This window comes from Pyrus communis, chromosome 17 (genome assembly GCF_041283825.1).
Source record: "Pyrus communis isolate YQ-2024b chromosome 17, ASM4128382v1, whole genome shotgun sequence".
NCBI classification, from domain to species: Eukaryota; Viridiplantae; Streptophyta; class Magnoliopsida; order Rosales; family Rosaceae; genus Pyrus; species Pyrus communis.
In genome coordinates this window covers 24,930,485-24,949,664 of record NC_142581.1, presented here as the reverse complement: position 1 = coordinate 24,949,664, position 19,180 = coordinate 24,930,485, and the positions used below count along the sequence as shown (strand labels likewise).

The 19,180-nt window shown below is 35.4% G+C and overlaps 1 protein-coding gene and 3 long non-coding RNA genes across 4 annotated transcripts; 2 read left to right on the top strand and 2 right to left on the bottom strand.

Annotated features, from left to right (window-relative positions):
• Positions 1-1,442: 1,442 nt before the first annotated feature.
• Positions 1,443-2,570, bottom strand: LOC148689679 (uncharacterized). The gene is made up of 3 exons (XR_015958806.1): positions 2,423-2,570; positions 2,241-2,337; positions 1,443-2,083 (listed from the first exon to the last, which is right to left on the bottom strand). It is a non-coding gene; the product is annotated as an uncharacterized LOC148689679 (long non-coding RNA).
• A 191-nt stretch (positions 2,571-2,761) lies between these two features.
• Positions 2,762-4,023, bottom strand: LOC148689678 (uncharacterized). The gene is made up of 2 exons (XR_015958685.1): positions 3,349-4,023; positions 2,762-3,257 (listed from the first exon to the last, which is right to left on the bottom strand). It is a non-coding gene; the product is annotated as an uncharacterized LOC148689678 (long non-coding RNA).
• A 5,241-nt stretch (positions 4,024-9,264) lies between these two features.
• Positions 9,265-10,494, top strand: LOC148689677 (uncharacterized). The gene is made up of 4 exons (XM_088688748.1): positions 9,265-9,450; positions 9,571-9,669; positions 9,745-9,822; positions 9,905-10,494. The coding sequence occupies exons 1-4, from the start codon at positions 9,265-9,267 to the stop codon at positions 10,118-10,120; spliced, it is 579 nt and encodes a 192-aa protein (XP_088544874.1). The 3' UTR covers positions 10,121-10,494.
• A 3,991-nt stretch (positions 10,495-14,485) lies between these two features.
• LOC148689676 (uncharacterized) lies at positions 14,486-16,034 on the top strand. The gene is made up of 3 exons (XR_015958707.1): positions 14,486-14,822; positions 15,294-15,377; positions 15,469-16,034. It is a non-coding gene; the product is annotated as an uncharacterized LOC148689676 (long non-coding RNA).
• The last annotated feature ends 3,146 nt before the right edge of the window (positions 16,035-19,180 follow it).

The window sequence follows — 19,180 nt, the reverse complement described above, 5'->3', positions numbered from 1 at the left end:
AACGTCGCGCAAAAATTTGCGTGACGAACCTTCGTCACGCGACAAGCGTCGCGCCACGCCTGTGAAAGAAGGTTTTGCGCGACGAAGAAGTTACATGCGTCACGCAAAGTGTCTTTGCGTGACGTAGTAACATGCGTCACGCAAAGTGGGTTGGCGTGACGAAGGTGTGCGTCACGCAAAGTGGGGTGGCGTGACCAAGGTGTGCGTCACGCAAAGTGGGTGTGGGGTGGCGTGACCAAGGTGTGCGTCACGCAAAGTGGGTGTGGGTTGGCGTGACCAAGGTGTGCGTCACGCAAAGTCTTAAAGACACTTTGCGTGACGCATACCTACGTCACGCAAACCCACTTTGCGTGACCTATGGAACTTTTTCGTCGCGCAAACTTTTTATGTTTTTATTTTTTTTTAATTTTTTTGACAAAAATATTTTTGATTTATTAATATTTTTGATTTAATTTTTAATAAATATTGTAATTCAATTGTAAACAATAAACAATAAACCAAGAAAAAATTTAATTATAAACCATATGAAAATGTGCATACAAGATGTCTAAACAAAAAAAGAAAAAACTACAACAAGTAGTCTTCTAGGTTTGAAAACTACTGGGTATCGGATAGGTGAGGTGGCTGGGAGGTCAAATGTGGAGTAAGATCAGGTGCTGGCAGCTGGATTTGGAGACCGGACACCTCTAAGGCCTGTACAATCATACTCATCTGGGCCCTCATCTGCTCGTTCTCAGCTCTCATCTGCTCGTTCTCAGCCTTTATATGCTCGTTCTGGGCCCTCATCTGCTCACTTTGGGCCTTTATCTGCTCGTCCTGGGCTGCAAGCTGACCTTTTAGGGTTGTCACTTCCTCCTTCAGGGCGTTGACCTCTCTTGTGGTCGATTTGGAAGAAGAGACACCCGTCTCACGAACCCGCGCCTTCCCCATACCCCGAACAACCTTGCCATGACGACGATTTTGCAAGACCTCCCCTAATAGTATATCACTAGCAAAATGCCCGCGCGTTGCTGCGAGACTTGAATGCATCAGCCTTAACTACATGAATAAGACACATTTAACCTGAAAAAAATTCAACAAAATCATGAACGAACAAAAGGGATAGAGGAGTGAATGGTGTAGGTAAGATAAGTAGCTTGACTTTTGTATACATTCAACCAAGCTGATTACAAAAGATGTGGTTGCAAAAAATGCTCTGATTCTCTAAGAAACATGCATTTTACACATATATTACCCTTGAAGTTAAGATGGCAAAATATATGTCCTGCAGGCCAGTCACCTGTTTTAGCAGTTAAACACAAAAAAAAAAAACATAAAAAGTGTTTCGTTCCTGTTTCAGCAGCTAAGCAACTAAGTAGAAGAATGTTTGTTCGAGTTGATGCAATGAGAGTTCTCCTTATACATTACCGCTAAGCAAAATTAACTGGGTTAGTTTGTTGATATCCAACCCAAAATTAACACTAATAAAAAAAAGCACTTGAATCAAATCTATAAGCAAAAACAAATGTTAAACATGAGAAAAATTACATGGAAAAGAAAACAATGTTAAATATCCTAGGTGCTCCATTTATAATTATTCTCTATTTCTATATATTTAAACTACCAATTATCAGCACAAATATTTCATTTCCTTGCAACTACCACAACTACATATAAAACATACTTGATAGAGCATGTAATTGCTTTAACGTCTTTATCAAAAAATTCGTTGGTTAGGAAATGCAGAGTGTTGCAATGGAAACATGAAGACCGAATACAGGAGTGTGAATTAAGTGTGCCGTATGCTATATCAATGTTAACATTTCATTTTTACTTAAAATAGCCCCAAAGAATATATAATAATACAGAACTCACCAAACCACTTACCCTAACAAAAAAATGCTGAGAATAAACATGTGTCAATATGTAGCTAAAGGGAGACATAAACTGCAAATCAACAGTGACTAAAAACAAAATCTCAGAGACCAAACATACATAAACATGCAGCAAAAAGAAAAAAAATGTCTGAAAAACTGACCTTTAATTGTGATTCTAACGTAAACAGCGAGGTTGATTGAACCTACAGATCATGCGCAACCCTCTCCTAAAACCAAAGCAAACGCAAGATAAGCTAAAAATAAACAACTTCATTCAATAAATTCACAAAATTAACTCCAAATCACTAAATTAGCCTCTTGAATTCGGCTAGAGATCTCATCACGAAGCCCAACATTTTTTTAGAATATGATTAGCATTCTCACCTGTCATTTTCAATGTGAATTTCACACTTGCTTTCGACTCTAGCATTGTCAACCACTTTTGTTCCAAATCTTGTATTCCAGTAACCGGTCCCAACATCTTGCAATTTAATAAAGGAGCATTGTAAGATTGTAGAGATGCATAGAACAGATAAAGCTAATGACAGAGAGCTAAGCTAATTCACCTCTTCCATAAGTCCATGTCTCCACCCAAGCCTAAACATCCCAACATTGCCCCGATAAGTGTGTTGTCCTGACCTGCAAGATTTATAAAGAAGAAGCAGAGAAATTGATGCATAACCACAGATTAAAAATTGCAGACAGAATAAAAGGAACAAATTGAAAACACTAAATAGAAACAGCCGACTGACATCAGAAACCTTTACCTGTGCTTCCCTTTTACATGCTCATTCTGCATAAGCTGCCTATAGTAAGAGGAATAGATGAGTGAAAGGGGTCGATAAGATAAGCAGCTTCGTTTTTATATACATTCAACATAGCTGATATGAAAAGACATTGTACAATTAACAGGACAAAATTGAACGTTCTTGATTACAAAAGACGTGGTTGCAAAATATTCTCTGTTTTCATAAGAAACAGAAGCAACATTCAACCAATTTACATGATAAGAACCGTAAATTGGCATTGCGACAAAAGGGGATCGACTAAACCAGGTTGAATCAGAGAACTACTTCAAAGTTCAGATAGAAGTAAAAAATCAAATGAGCTACAGGCTTAAGGTCATAACCACAGATGAATGAAGGGCTATTAACTTAAACATTTATAAATAACCGTCAGTCCCTAGCTATTATGCATGCCACTAATGAAAGGAGGGATCACCATTTGTTAAGGTACCTGGAATTCACCAATACCAGGATATTTCCAACCATGCCGTTCAGGATAAGAATGATACCATAGCTCTCCACACGGACCTAATCCAACTTCAATTTCTAATATCATTCCTTCCTCAAAAAACTAATCAAATTCAACTCTGAAGCTCCTCATGTAGTCGAAGTAAACCTGCATTGGTTCCATTATAATATAACAGAATAGAAACTCTCAGCATTAAACAGTAAGAATGCATAGGGTGCATTTCTCCGCTGCAACATACCCATAATACGCTGCAACATGCTTGCATTTCTCCGCACCAAGTGTGGTTAATCATGTCAGCATCCAGAATCACAACCCTGGGCCTGATAAATAAAGCCAACCAGATACTCGAGATCAAAAAAGGTGAAACTACATGCATAGAGAACTAAAAATAAGATAGAAGTCAGTTCTTTGCAAAACCAACAATTGCATTTACCAAAAAATGAAATAGAAATAAAACCCAACAACCAAAAAAGAGGAGCATGTGCAATAGCAGTCATGTAAGAGTTCAGTTCGAAATTTCAGATTAACCCATTACATCATTTCTATAAAAAATATTCCAATTATGGCATTATCATTGAGCAAAATTAACATGTTGGCAGAAAAACAAATCTTATGAAAACGGTGTGTGGATTTATAGTTAACCAAAGCATTGATTATAAAACTGACATCTAACTGAACAAAAGAATAATCTTTACATTGATAACATACAAATGCAAAGGTGATATCAAGTTTTTCAACTGCTTCCCCCAAAAAAAAAAAAAAAAAAAACATTTATAACTTGTAAGTGGTCTTGCTAACTACACCTTAGGTTAAGTCCCAAACTTACAATATTTGGACGTATGATGGTGAAACTGTAACATTGTTCTTTGCATCCAACATTAATTCCTTGAAATATATGTAGTAAAATTTGGATCTGTCTGTGTGAAAAAAAATGAAATAACACATGGGAAGCATTAGCTTGAAAATGGATAAAAGGGACATATATGTATATGCCTGTTCCTCAACTTCATCTGATAGGTAAAGTTCATCAGGCAAACCTTCTAAAGCCTCACCGAGTCTTTCATGAACCACATGAAATCTAACCATGATTGCCTCGCTTTCAAGTGCCTAAATTACCGCAACAACAAATAAATTAATAATTCACGGTTCCGAATTTGAACATCTATTAATTTTCAAAGGGAAAAAGCCTAACCAGATAAATTTTGCTCCCTGGACAAAACACCCACAACCCCATGTTTAAAAGTATAAAAAACCCTCCACAAATCAGATACCAGAAATAAGATCCCTTCAAATACGAAAAATTTTGGGATCGAAACACAACAATATCCAAGAAAAACAAACAATTCGAGAAAAACAGTGAGAATAAGGTACGAATCAGAGAAAGAAGTGAGATTTAATTACCTCTTGAAGGGATCGAAGGGATCACGAAGCAGAGATGGAAGAGATCGATGCGGACTGTAGGACGCATGATCGAAGTCGCCAACCCGTGTCTCCCTCCTCTGTAATTTAGGAAAAGAGGATAGGGTATATGATTAGGGAAAGTCTGCAATTTAGGCCGTGTTGCAAAACTTGGAAAAATTGAAAAAAAACGCCTATTTTTCGCTATGGACCGCCAAAATTCTCAATTGGCGTGACGTAGGTATACAATTTGACGTCGCGCAAAGTGGTTTTGCGCGACGATTAAAGCGTCGCGCAAGGTTTTTTTTTTTTTTTTTAAGTATTAAAAAAATTACCAAAAATGTGACTTTACTCCTTTCAAGTTCAATTTTTATTTCACATAAACCCCACAATAATATATTATTCCAAAAAAAAACCCATAATAATTTTTTTTACATATATATCATTCAATTTCTTAAGTGTTATAAGTACAAAATAAATAAATTAAAATCTACTTAGTAAATACATATACCATTGCACTTGATGGGAAACACATTGTACGAAACTAGTTTCAACGATCCAACCGTCAAACTTGTTTGTATATGCTTCGAGATCACATACGCCAAAAATAGGAAAAAAAAAACATTTAGAGATCAAGTAACGCGACAAACACTTTTCGACAGTTATAAATGAAAAATAACGATTTAACAGTAGTTTTAACTCAGATTTTGATAATTTTTTACAGCTACACTCCTTGACCCTATATGAATCCAATGAACTCATTCGATCGTCAATTTAAAGTATTTACACAAGTGGATACCACAAAATCTTATGTTATACTTAATGAAAGTATTAATAAATCAACCATTTTGATGGGAAACACATTGTACGAAACTAGTTTCAACGATCCAACCGTCAAACTTGTTTGCATATGCTTCGAGATCGCATACGCCAAAAATAGGAAAAAAAAAACATTTAGAGATCAAGTAACGCGACAAACACTTTTCGACAGTTATAAATGAAAAACAACGATTTAACGGTAGTTTTAACTCCGATTTTGATGATTTTTTACAGCTACACTCCTTGACCCTATATGAATCCAATGAACTCATTCGATCGTCAATTTAAAGTATTTACACAAGTGGATACCACAAAATCTTATGTTATACTTAATGAAAGTATTAATAAATCAACCATTTTGATGGGAAACACATTGTACGAAACTAGTTTCAACGATCCAACCGTCAAACTTGTTTGCATATGCTTCGAGATCGCATACGCCAAAAATAGGAAAAAAAAAACATTTAGAGATCAAGTAACGCGACAAACACTTTTCGACGGTTATAAATGAAAAATAACGATTTAACGGAGAAAAATAACGATCCAACTGTCATAGCCATTGTTTATCTACATAAGTATGGCATATGCTCACAAAAATCAACCCGCTCATTATTGAACTAAAACCTATTGTCTTAGCATTGAGAAAAAAGTCAATTAGTTTGCAGTTTCTACCACCCAAACTGATGAAGTAAAGGAGAAAAAAGTCGTTGACTTTGCGTGACGCATACGGCGTCGCGCAAAACATCTTTGCATGACGCAGGGCTACATGAGTCGCGCAAAACTGTTTTGCGTGACGCGACATACGTCACGCAAAGATGTTTTGCGCGACGTAAGTGCACGTGCGTCGCGCAAAGCTGTTTTGCGCGACTCATGTAGCCCTGCGTCACGCAAAGTCAACAGAAAAAGCGGTAAAACTCACTTGGTTTAGCGCCAAAAGCTTGCAGCACTTTGCGCGACGAAGATTGGTGTCGCGCAATACCGTTTTGCGCGACGTAAGAGCACTTACGTCGCGCAAAACAGTATTGCGCGACGCCAATCTTTGTCGCGCAAAGTGCTGTCGCGCAAAGGCCATTTGCGCGACGTTTTTTGTTTAGCGTCACGCAAACATACTTTGCGCGACGGATTTAGCTGCGTCGCGCAAACATGTTTTTGTACTAGTGAAACCATTAATATTGTAAATCATTATGTGAAGCTCATCTTTGTTGCAAATAAATTAAAAAAAAAATAATGCAGTCAATAATCAATTATAATAAATAGATAAAAAAATTATATTATTTTTCATCAATTTTCATAATATATTTTACAGTTCAATAACAAAATATCTCATATTTTATTAATGATGACAAAATATCTCATATTTCATTAATAATTTTTCAAAAAATAAACTTTTATAAAATAAGTTATAATATAAAAATATGAAATTTTATGAACAGCCAGGAAATTTTTTGAAGAATAAATCTTCCTCATCATTTAAGTTAGGGTGCATTTTTGCTCATCCACACTAACTATAGGGTATGCTCACCACCCCTTTTAATGCTTGCCATGTGTAATCCACACTAACTCTAGTTAAACCTTTTTTTTTTTTTTTTTTTTTGCTTTAATTAATAGATAAGAGAATCCTAGTTTTACTTATTCACTTCCATATATATCCTTTCTTTTTAAATTTTTAATTAAAACTTTAAACTCCCATTTTTGAATACAAACAGACTCAACCTTGCACACGCACCTTTTGGGTTTTCCATCTGCTACACATCTTCTGGGTTTTCCATCCGCTATTTTTCTTCAACTAGAAAACGGTACGCAATTCCCATTTATTTGCTTTTTAGGATTATTATAGGTAGGAATGGGCATTGAACACCCATTTCGTGTTAAGGATGAGGCGGTGGTGGGGTAACCTGATGGGATAGTACTACCCAGAGTCTACATCTTCCTCTTCATCATAAATACTTTAAATTATGTTCCATCATGGATTATAGGATGTCAATATATATGCTTTTCTTACGATTATTATAGGGTGTCAAAATATATGCTTTTTATGATTATTATAGGGTGTCAATATATATGCTTTTTAGGATTATTATAGGGTGTTAATTTAATTTAATATTAAGTAATTTGATACTTGTACAGATGGAACATCAAGATGATGAGTTTCATACTCCATCTTCCAGTGATGCCAAAGAATCAGTTGATTGTATACATTTAGATTTAGATTCTGAAACCTTTGAAGGCTTGGATCAAAATGAAGAAAAAGGAGAATTTACAAGCAAAGTTGGTGATATTTCTCTAAGGATGACTTTTGATAATAAGGATGATGCATATAATTACTACAATGCATATGGTAAAGGGTTGGATTTAGCGTGAGAAAGAACATAGAGAATAAGGACATGTCATGTGTGCTAAAGAAAAAACAATTTTGTTGTTCTTGTGAAGGTTTTTATAAAAAAATAAAAAAGAACTCCAAAGAAGAAAGGAGAAGAAACAAGATGTGGCTGCAAGGCAATGCTTGAAATCAAACTTAATTTAGAAAGGAAGTTTGTTGTGACAAATTTTGTTGTTGAACATAGTCATGTTCTTGTTCCGGCATCAAGTTCCCATTTATTGAGGTCACAACGAATAATAGAGCCTTCTCAAGCAAAATTGATAGATCAAATGCATTCTGCAAGACTACAGTCATCTCAAATCTTCTCATACTTTACCACAGAAGCAGGAGGGTCTCAAAAACTAAATTTTATTCAGTCTGATTGTAACAATTTGATAATGAGAAAGCGCATCGGGATTCTTAAAAAGGGCAACTCATAATGTTTGTTTTTTTGTTTTTTTTTTTTCGGAAAAAAAGGTGCGAGATTTATTACCAACAAACAACTAAATACAAGAGGTCCAAAACAAGTAAAACACAACCAAAAACAAAAGGACCCAAAGATACACAACATAAGGCCTAATACACGAGTTGAAGCCCAAAAACTAACACAGCACAAACAAAGTACCCTAGCTTTCTCGCCAGCGCAAACCAACGCCCTTTATCGCCGTTAAGCATCCACCTCCCAGAAATGAAGAAGAAGGTGGCTCCAACAACCTGCAACAACCCCATTGTCGATTGCAACCAGAATATGAAAGAAGCAGTGGAGAACCCAGCGATGACAATGCCAATGAAGGCAATCAAATAGAAAGTGGTGGTGTGTACACCCGAGTAAAAACTCTACACACCTTCCAAAGAAACCACAGCCAAGTGCTGTGAAGAAAGGAGATTGCAAATCGAAAAAAAGGAAGCAGCGAGAAGAGATAGAGCCAACTCGGAGTGGGACTGGAAGAAAATGGAAAAATAGAGTGAAAGGGATAAATGAGAGCCATGGAAATGGAAGGACAATGGAGGTAAAAGTAGATTGAAAGCGGAGAAAGGGTGGAAGAGCAAGGAGGAAAGGAAAAGTAGGCAGTGGAAAATTGAAGTAGAAAGAAACGAAAAAGAACAAGGAAAAAAAAGTAGAGGACTGTCATTGACCCTTGCCGGAGCTCGGGCCGACTGCTGGGAAGAAAAAACAATGATGAAAAAACTCACACAGAGAGGTGAGAGAAAGACTCAGGGGACCTTGTCGGCAATTGAAGATGGCGAAGGTCACCCGGGTGACCAACAGTCGTATCACAATCAGATACGATGAGCGACATGAAGCAACACCAACGACGGAGTAGCATAGTGCATTGGTCCATGACATTAGGCATGTCATGCGGACTTATTGCCATATGTGGTGGAAGTCTTGGAAGGCGATGTTGGAGGAGGTGAAGAACACAGTGCGCAATCATCTATCGATAAGTATTGCAACCTTTTTAATGCTTTTCATGTAAAATTTATATATTTATATTTATTAATTTCTTTTATTACTATACTTTCGTAATATTTGTTACATTGTAGACAAACTACAATTTCAATGACATCAACAAGGACATGTTGGCGTACCTCAATCGATTCTTCTCCGAACACTACAAGCAGTGGAACAGTGACCTGCACCAGTATTTCGAGATGTTTGATGATCCACACGTCACTCTCGAGGAAGGTTGCCCGAACGAGTTCGAGGACCGACAAGATAGTTGGGTTTGGCTCTGCGGTCATTTTCAGGAGCTAGGCTATGTGGTGTGTTTTTAATTAGGACTTCTTTCATTTTACTTTTTTAAATTTTTACTAATGTTTATTATGAATTTTTTCTATTTTCTTTAAATATTACAACTAGTACATTTATTTTGTGTATAACAGAAAAAGGCGAAGGCGAACAAGATCAATCGGGAGAAGAAGACTCTTCTCCACCATTCGGGTTTAAGGCCTTTCTCATATAGGATGGAAGCGTGGCGGAATGTATATATTACAGCTTTCATTTCCAATTTTAAAATGTTGCTAATAATGGTTTTTTTTTTTTTTCTATTTCAGGAGGGTTCAAAATTCCCGAAGATCGACGTCTTTGTTGACGTTCATGTTCGGCCCGAAGATGAGTTGACCGAGTCCCTTCATGTAAGTAATTCCTTATGCATTAAAGATTTATACTAATTATTTCAAATTGTTTGCTATTAATAATCCATGTTTTATTCCACAGACTACTATGGTTGAGAAGGGTCAATCGGTCCTTCAGGAGTCTGCCTCCCAGCTTCCCCCTGACACGCCGATCGAGTTTGTAGATCCCCCTGAGGATGCAGGGTTTGATATCCTTACAGAGACGTTAGACCAGACTTTCGGTCGGAAGCCAGGGACATATTGTTGGGGGATGGGAAATGCCAGGCAGCGAGAGAATGGAGCCTCTTCATCCTCATAGTCAAAGGGCGAGGTTACGGCTTTGACGCAGGAAGTCACTGGCTTGAGGAGTGAGCTCACATCGTACAAATCTCAAATGACATTGCTTGTACAAGCCCTTAGTTCCTCCGGGATCCATCTCCCTGGTTTTTCTGCACCACCACCGTCAGAGCCCCTTCACCCTAAGCATACACAGCAATCAGACCTGTCGACCTCCAACCCCGTCCCCAACCCCACCCCTACCCCTTTCCAGCAACAAGATTACCAAGCACCTTTGAACCACTTGCCCATAGATTATGCCTCATTTTTTCGTAGTTTTTTTCCCGCTTTCTTTTTAAACTTTGTATTTGTACGTACATTTTTATTTATATTATAAATAAATTATTTTTTTATTCATTAATTTGTTTTTTTTTTGGGTCAATTGTATGAAATATATTTTTTAATAATATTCCATTTATTCTATTTATTAATTTTTTTTATTAAAAATTACACTTGCGCGACAAAGATATGTCATTGTGCAAAACCTTACGCGTCTTACATGTTTCGTCACGCAAACATTTTTGTGACGAATTATAGTCGTCCCTAGAAATTTCTCGTCATAAAGCACACTTGTACCCTCTTACATCGTACGACGAAAATCTTTGTCTGTATACCTTTCTTGCAACGAGCAGTAAAGCATCGCGCAATCATTTAGTTGCGCGACGAATGTTCACTCTTCATGGCACAATGTCTTTCTTCACAACCTTTGTGAGACAATTTCTACGTCGCCATAAGTTTTGTGCGACCTGGAAATGCTTTGCACGACAAATACTCCTTCGTCGCGCAAAGTGTTTAATTTAGTAGTGTTGGCTTGACCTATTGCCTTCAAGAGTTATGTTGATTGTTTTTAGTAAAGTTTTCCATATCAAAACTCTCTTTCGCATAAACTAAGTATAGAAAAACCAAACATTATAAATCATTCAAATTATGAGAAGTTTACCAAAATAATTATGAAAAGAAATAAAGCAATAGTACTATACCATATAAAACTATATTACCTCATTTTTCCAAATTTTCTAATTTTAATATAAATAAATACACACACACACACACTAAGGTTATTTAGCTAAAGGTCAATAAAATCTTTACTAATAGTCATAAATCAATACTCAATTTTCTTTGAGGACATAATCAATCAAATATTTATAATAATTATTCATAGGTCAATGAAGCATGTCACATGGGTTTAAGCTAGTTAGAAAATAACTATTATACCCTTATACCCTTCTCTCATGACTTTATTTCTTTTTTTATTTTCTCCCATCTCTGATTCTTATCTACTCCCTATCAAAACTCGTTGCACAGCTCCAAATCCTATCAGCCCCTCAAGGTAGAACTTGATAAGGGTTCGTAACCACGAAAAGTAAAGCTGGCCAATGGAATCTTTTCATATTAATTAGAACCATATGTATGGCCTGTAGAGATATATATATATATATATATATATATATATATATATATATATATATGGCTTAGAAAATATAGATCACAAAATAGCCTAACTAAAGAACCAAATTTTCCATGAGAGGCTACATAAAACTAACAACACTTTCCATTGTGCAAATCATTAATATCCTCCCAAGTGCAAATCAATAATATCCATCATTTTCTCTTTAGCTTGTTTATGTATCCCTTTAACTTTTTTTGGGGACATGTTTCAACTGTAAAAGAAAACAAATATAAAGTTTCTATTAGTGATATTAGTACTATATGTCTGAATCCATTAACGTAAAAACACATAACATGAAATAGACACTGCAACGAAGTGTCTGAATTCACAAAACGTAGTGTCTGAATCAACAAACCTATTTGAATCTCAATGCACAATCACAGAATAGGAAACAGACACTGTAATGAAGTATTTGAATCCACAAAACAAGAAACAGACACTACGTTGCAGTGTCTGAATCCACAAACCTATTTGAATCACAATGCACAATCACAAAACAGGAAACAGACACTGCAACAAAGTGTCTGAATCCACAAACCTATTTGAATCCACAAACCTATTTGAATCTCAATGCACAATTACAAAACAGGAAACAGACACTGCAACGAAGTGTCTGAATCCACAAACCTATTTGAATCTGAATGCAGAATCACAGAACATGGGAAGTGGCGATTAAACTAAACAACATAACCACCATGAATAAACATACACAGAACCAACAAATATATTCCGAAATAGACTAAATTTGTTATATGCCCAAACCAATTTTAACATCTAAACAAACTCAAATTCAAAACCAAAAGGTATAATGTGCAAAATTACTCCAAATCTCTCAAAAACACAACTCAAATAACCTAAAACGTAAAAATTGAAGAACAAGAAGAAAATAGGAAGAAACAAATTACCTTGATTGTGATTTCTCAGTCACAAGTGCGAATTGTTCGTTGGAATCAGCACAAATGCGAATTGTTCGTCGGATGATGAAGGTGGTGGGATGCAATGGAGGTTGAAGGTGTTGTGAGGCCAAAAAATGGAGGTTGAAGGTGGTGGGAGGCTGGGGAGGTTGAAGTCTGAGAGTGTTTTATGGTTGCTGCGCGATTTACAATGAGGGAGATGGAAATGTTTGGTGTTTTAAATGATAATGGCATCATTTGTAATTTTAATTTGATTGAGGTATTTTAATGTATCTTAAAGTCTCATTGACCTATTTATAATTCCAATAAATTTGATTGACCTATTGTTAATATCATAACTTTTAATTGATTTTTATACAAAATTAATTATATATATATATGATTATGTATATAATTATTATAGTTTTTTAGGGGTATACAATTATTAAATTAATATTTTACTTATTGTATATTGGGTTACCCATGTGTATACTCGAATTAACCCGTTATCTTAATAGATGCTTATCGAATTACTCGATAACAAACCGATTTGTTATCGTGTCAACCCGATAACCTGTTAATTTCGTATCGTTTCATGTCAGATTAATGGATCCTGTCAGAAATTGCCACGTTTAGGTGAGGGGAAGGAGGAGGAGAGAGGCTACCACCATTCCCAAGCTAGAGCAAAAGTCTGCTCGGCTATGAATTTTTTAGATCTAGGGTTTTGCTTGATTAAGAAAAGTTTCTTTTTTGTTTTTTTGGTACAGAGGAAGGCAAACAAAACAAGAAAAAAAACTAGACAAGAAGAGCCCTAGAATGGGCCCTGCCAATAATATTAGAAACTAAAAAATTAGTAGTATTGGTAAGATGAGAAGAGAAATAAAAACATGAAGACCAAGGGAAAGGGATCCTCTGGATCCCTTTCACCAAGTTTATCAAGTCTACTCATTTAGGCCATTAAAATTTGATCCAACGACTACAAACATAAAGACCCTTTAAAAGTTATAATAATTTTAACCGTTAGATCAAATTTTAATTACCCGGATGAGTGAACTTGATGGACTTGGTGGAAGGGATTCGGAGAGGATCCCTTTCCAAGACCAAGGGATAAGAAATGACCCAAATCAGCTGTATGGTCCTATTAGTTTTTTTTCCTTTCTCTAGAGCAGTTTTTTTGGCTTGAGTTAAAATAAAGTTTTTAGCTTGAGTTAAAATAACGTCCTAGGTTTGATTTTTGAAAGTAACCAAAATGTGTGTGCGCGCGTGGTTGTGATTGTCATCTTTTTTAAGCATCTCTATAATAGTTTTTTCAGGCTTATCACATAAAGAGTTAGAAACTATTCTATCTTTTGTTCATTTACTAATTATGCAACTATGTGAAAAACTTTTCAAGATTATGAGTTATGCATTGGTAAATTTTGGTGATAGGTGACATAGATGCTATTATTTTCTAACAGCATGTTTACTTACAAAAATTATTTGTAAGGAATGGGTAGCATTCTTATTCCTACTCTTTCTATCCCACACCTTCTCATATTTGAAAAATCAAGGCATGGAATTACCAGGGGTGTTCTTTGTCCCGTACTCAATCATTCATATCACTAGTCTTTCATATTCCTATTCCTACTTATCGTCAGTTAACATCCCTAACTTAATTAATAGTTTATTTTGATAAAACTTTAATCGTACATCAAAGATATCGACAAGACATCAACATATATTTAATATTAGAAAGTCAAAAAGAGAGTTTAGTGTCTCAAGACTTCACCAAAAATGACTATAGAGCCCCCCGAACAAAAAAAAAGACTCAAAACTAGCCGAAAATAATAGAAACAAATTCGCAAGGGTAAATTTGTCATAAAAATAAAAATAAAACTAAAATTATTAAAAAAAGAAAAATGGATTAAAGCCACGTGGGTTAAGCTGTAAAGAGAAGAAATTTTGCGGAAAAGAGATATAACTGCCGAACATGGGATTCAAAATCAAAAAATTAACCCCTCACGTTCAACAAATTTTTCCATCAATTGGGGTTCTTTTCCAACTCAATTTATTAGGAGCGAATGATACCCCATAACTACCTCTCCCAATCAAGGTCCGCACAGCAATCCAAGAACAGGATAAAGGAATAAAGAACACATGCATGGAGTACTGGCATTGTTTAATTTCATTTTGGGTTTTTTTTATAGTTTTTTTTTTAAATTTTTGTTCGCTGCAGAAACGTAAAGCAAGTAAAGGCAGAAGAGGTTTGTTTACAAGATTTTTATGGGCTTTTGAAACTGCAATTAGCAGTTGCAATTGGTTTTATTTCTTTCCCGCAAAAACTAAATCGTCTTCACTCTCAGGTATGTTACTTTGATGTTTGATTTATTTTTAATTTCCCTTTCTATCATTAACTCCAGATTTGATCAAATATATAGGCTGATTGGTGAATCCCTAGTGATCAATGTGTTTTCAATATATGAGTTGGCGGTTTCATTCTTTTGGGTAACTTCGTTTAATTCTTTTTTCCTCCTGTCTATGAATTAATTTTAATTAATTTAGTACAAATGTTCATTTTTGGTTTTTGGGAAATTAAAAGGTTGAATCTTTTTTATTTGTGTAATCAGTTTTGAAGTTTGTTTCACAGGGAAAATATGGAAGAGGGAAGAGAAATAATTAACCATACAATGCAAGCCACTCAAACTAAAATCTAAAGACAGAGTTAATCGACAAACTATTTTGTGTTGTTAAAAGAGATTAGCCATCTACAGAGCTAGGGAAAATCCCCAGATCCAGTTTGATTTTTCACTCTTCAATTTCTTTGTTCCTTGTAGATTTGTGAATAAGGATTGGGACTACAAAGTAGAAGCTCTGAAAATTTCCGTTCTGAAATTGGAGATGTCTCGCTAGTGATTCAAGTGGGTATTGATGTCTTCATTTTCCATTTTACCCATCACCAATTCAATTCAAAACCTATGCCATGCTTAACTATTAATTGAAAAATTGCAGGAGATTATAAAGATAGAATTGAATCAGTGTGTTGTGAAGCAAAAACATTTCCCACAAATAGTTGCTGTCAACATCCCTTCCGCAAGTGCATGAGTTATGCCCACTTCCACCTCCTGCATCATCAAATTTTAAATAAGAAAGAAACCCTCTTTCTCTTCGTAAAGTAGTTTACAATTCCTTTTTTTTCTCACTCCAAAATCTTTTTAACTCTCGTACTAGCATCCAAAATCTTTCATTCTAACTCCAGTTCATTCAGCAATGCCCATTTTCTTTGTTCTTTGCAGATTTGTAAATAAGGATTGGGATTACAAAGTCGAAGTTCTGAAAATTTCCTTAGTCAAAAAAGATAGATTATTGAGGATGTTCTCCCTTGTGAATTGCAGCCATCGTCAGTAATTCAAACAGGTCACCATATTTTAGAGTTGTATACATGTCCATATTGTGTTACCTGTTCAATAGAGTTTTTGCCAAAAGAGAATGAATTTTATTTTATTTTTGAAAAAGAAGAAAAAATAAATCATCTCTACAGAAGAGGAATAATGCAGATAAGATAACAATCTCTTACATATTGCTTCTATCAATTCCCTCCATACTTGATATGTTGAAGTCCTCTGGAAATCTTAAAACTGAAATTTCAATTTGATGATTCTTAATAAAAGGTAAAATTGAAGAAAAATATGAAAATATAGCATTGAAATTCAACAATGGAAAATGATGCTTGCACAAATTAGATCACAGTTAAAAGATTCAAGAAATTGTACACGATCGAATTGACAGAGCACATAACATTGAGAATTTCGAAAAGGAAAAAACACAGACTAACACAAACTAATAGGAGGGAGCCAAACATATACCATCATAACCAAAATTAAGACAGTAGGCATAAAAAAGTGATGCATTTGACGGCATTCAAAGTAAATATTAAACATGATGTGCGATTGTCTACCATCTAACAAAATTAAGAATAAATAGGGAAATACCTTAGTAATGAAATGAGGGAAATACCTTACTAATGCAGTAATTATGTTTGAATGCTCCACTACTTCACTGCACGAAAGCATATTTAACCAAAAAGAAGTGAAGAGAATGTAGACAAGGAATTTATATTAGTAATGCAAACCACTAAATGAAACGCATATATACCCACTATTGATTAATAGTCCAAGTCCGTAATCCCTATTTAAGCTTGCCAAAATGAAACTCATAATGAATTATGGTAAGTATACATATGTGCACGTCTAAGTTAGATGATTGAAAACAATAAGAAATTGTTGTGATGGACACACACCCACTATTTATAAAATAAGCACTTAAGAAATATAAAAATATCTAAAACAATACATCTTTGGCACGCACGTTAGTACGTGCAGAGAGGCTACACTAGTAGAAAAACATGTTTGCGCGACCGAATTTTGCGCGACGGATCAACTTTCGTCGCGCAAAGTATTTTTGCGCGACCAAAAACACAAAACGTCGCGCAAATGCCTTTTGCGTGACAGAATTTTGCGCGACCAAGGATGGCGTCGCTCAAAACAGCTTTGCGCGACGCATCCGATCCTGCGTCGCGCAAAGGTGTTTTGCGCAGCGCCATCTTTAGTCGCGCAAAGGTTCGTCGCGCAAATTCCTTTTGCGCGACGTTTAATACGTCGCGCAAAGTCCTTTTTTTTTTTCTTTTTTGGCCTTTTCCTTTTCTTTTGGGATTCTTGCATTGCCTTTTTCTTTTGTAGTATCCACTTGTGTAAATGTTTTAAATTGACGATCGAATCAGTTCATTGTATTCATATAGGGTTAAACAATGGAGCTGTAAAAAATCATCAAAATCGGAGTTAATCCGTTAAATCGTAATTTTTCGTTTATAGCCGTCGACGGTTGGATTTTTGAAATTAGTTTGGTACAATGCATTTCCTATCAAATTCAATGGTATATGTATTTACTAAGTAGATTTTAATTAATTTATTTTGTACTCATAAGCAAAACGGGTAAAAAAAAAAAAAAAAACAGAGGACTTTGCGCGACGTAGGTACAACTGCGTCGCGCAAAACAGGCTTGCGCGACGTAATTGTACCTACGTCGCGCAAAGTCCTCTGTTTTTTTTTTTTTGTGTATTTTCCTTTTCTTTTGGGGTTCTTGCATTGTCTTTTTCTTTTGTGGTATCCACTTGTGTAAATGTTTTAAATTGACGATCGAACCAATTCATTATATTCATAGAGGGTTAAACAGTGGAGCTGTAAAAAATCATCAAAATCGGAGTTAATATAACCGTTAAATCGTAATTTTTCGTTTATAGCCGTCGAAAAGGTTTGTCCCGTTGTTTAATCTCTACACTCTTGTTTTTTACAATTTTTGGCGTATGCGATCTCAAAGCATATACAAACATGTTTGACGGTTGGATCGTTGAAACTAGTTTCGTACAATGCGTATCCCATCAAAACATTAGATTCACTAACACTTGGAGTATATTTATACTTTCATCAAGTATAACATAAGATTTTGTGGCGCAAAGTCCGTTTGCGCGACGTATAACACAAAACGTCACGCAAATGGACTTTGCGCGACGGCAATTTGCGCGACGAAGGAAGCGTTGCTCAAAACGCCTTTGCGCGACATAGGTGAACATACGTCGCGCAAAGCAGTTTTGCGCGACGCCGTCATTCGTCGCCAAACTTTTGGCGCCAAACAAAAAAGGGTTTACCGCTTTTTTCGCGACGGATGCCCACATGCGTCGCGCAAAGTCAACGACTTTTTTTATTTCATTTGATTAGTTTGGGAGGCAGAAACTGCAAACCCAGTTGCAGCAGCTACCTCCATCTTCCATCTCTCTCTTCAAAATCGTCTACCAGATCAGGTTTGAATTGATATTAATTCTTTATGTTTTTTCGATTGCAATCCTTCCCTTGCTCTTAAACATGATGTAAATTGAATTAATAATATGTAGATCCTTCAAAGTATATAACACAAAATCTTTAAATTTTCCGTCTTCAATCTTATTGGCTAAATCTTACTCTCTCTATATTTTTATTACGTACTTTTTAGTATGCCCAAGTACCTTTTCACCATGTCAAAATCTTACTCTCTCTATATTTTTATTACGTACTTTTTAGTATGCCCAAATCTTACTCTCTCTATCGTTTTACGAATTCTCCAAAACTAATTTCAATGATCCAAACCGTCAAAATTGTTTGTATATGCTTGGAGATCACATCAGCAAAAAATCACAAAAAAAAAAACATTCAAAGATCAAGTAACGGGACAAAGCTTTTCAACGGTTATAAAAGAAAAATCACGATTTAACGGTTATTTTAACTCCGATTTTGATGATTTTTTATAACTACACTCCTTGACCCTATATGAATACAATGAATGAATTCGATCTTCAATTTAAAATATTTACAAAATTGGATACCACAAAATCTTATGTTATACTTAATGAAAGTATAAATAAACTCTAAGTGTTAGTCAATCTATCGTTTTACGAATTCTCCAAAACTAATTTCAACGATCCAAACCATCAAAATTGTTTGTATATGCTTGGAGATCACATCAGCAAAAAATCACAAAAAAAAAAACATTCAGAGATCAAGTAACGGGACAAAGCTTTTCAACGGTTATAAACGAAAAATCATGATTTAACGGTTATTTTAACTCCGATTTTGATGATTTTTTATAACTACACTCCTTGACCCTATATGAATACAATGAATGAATTCGATCT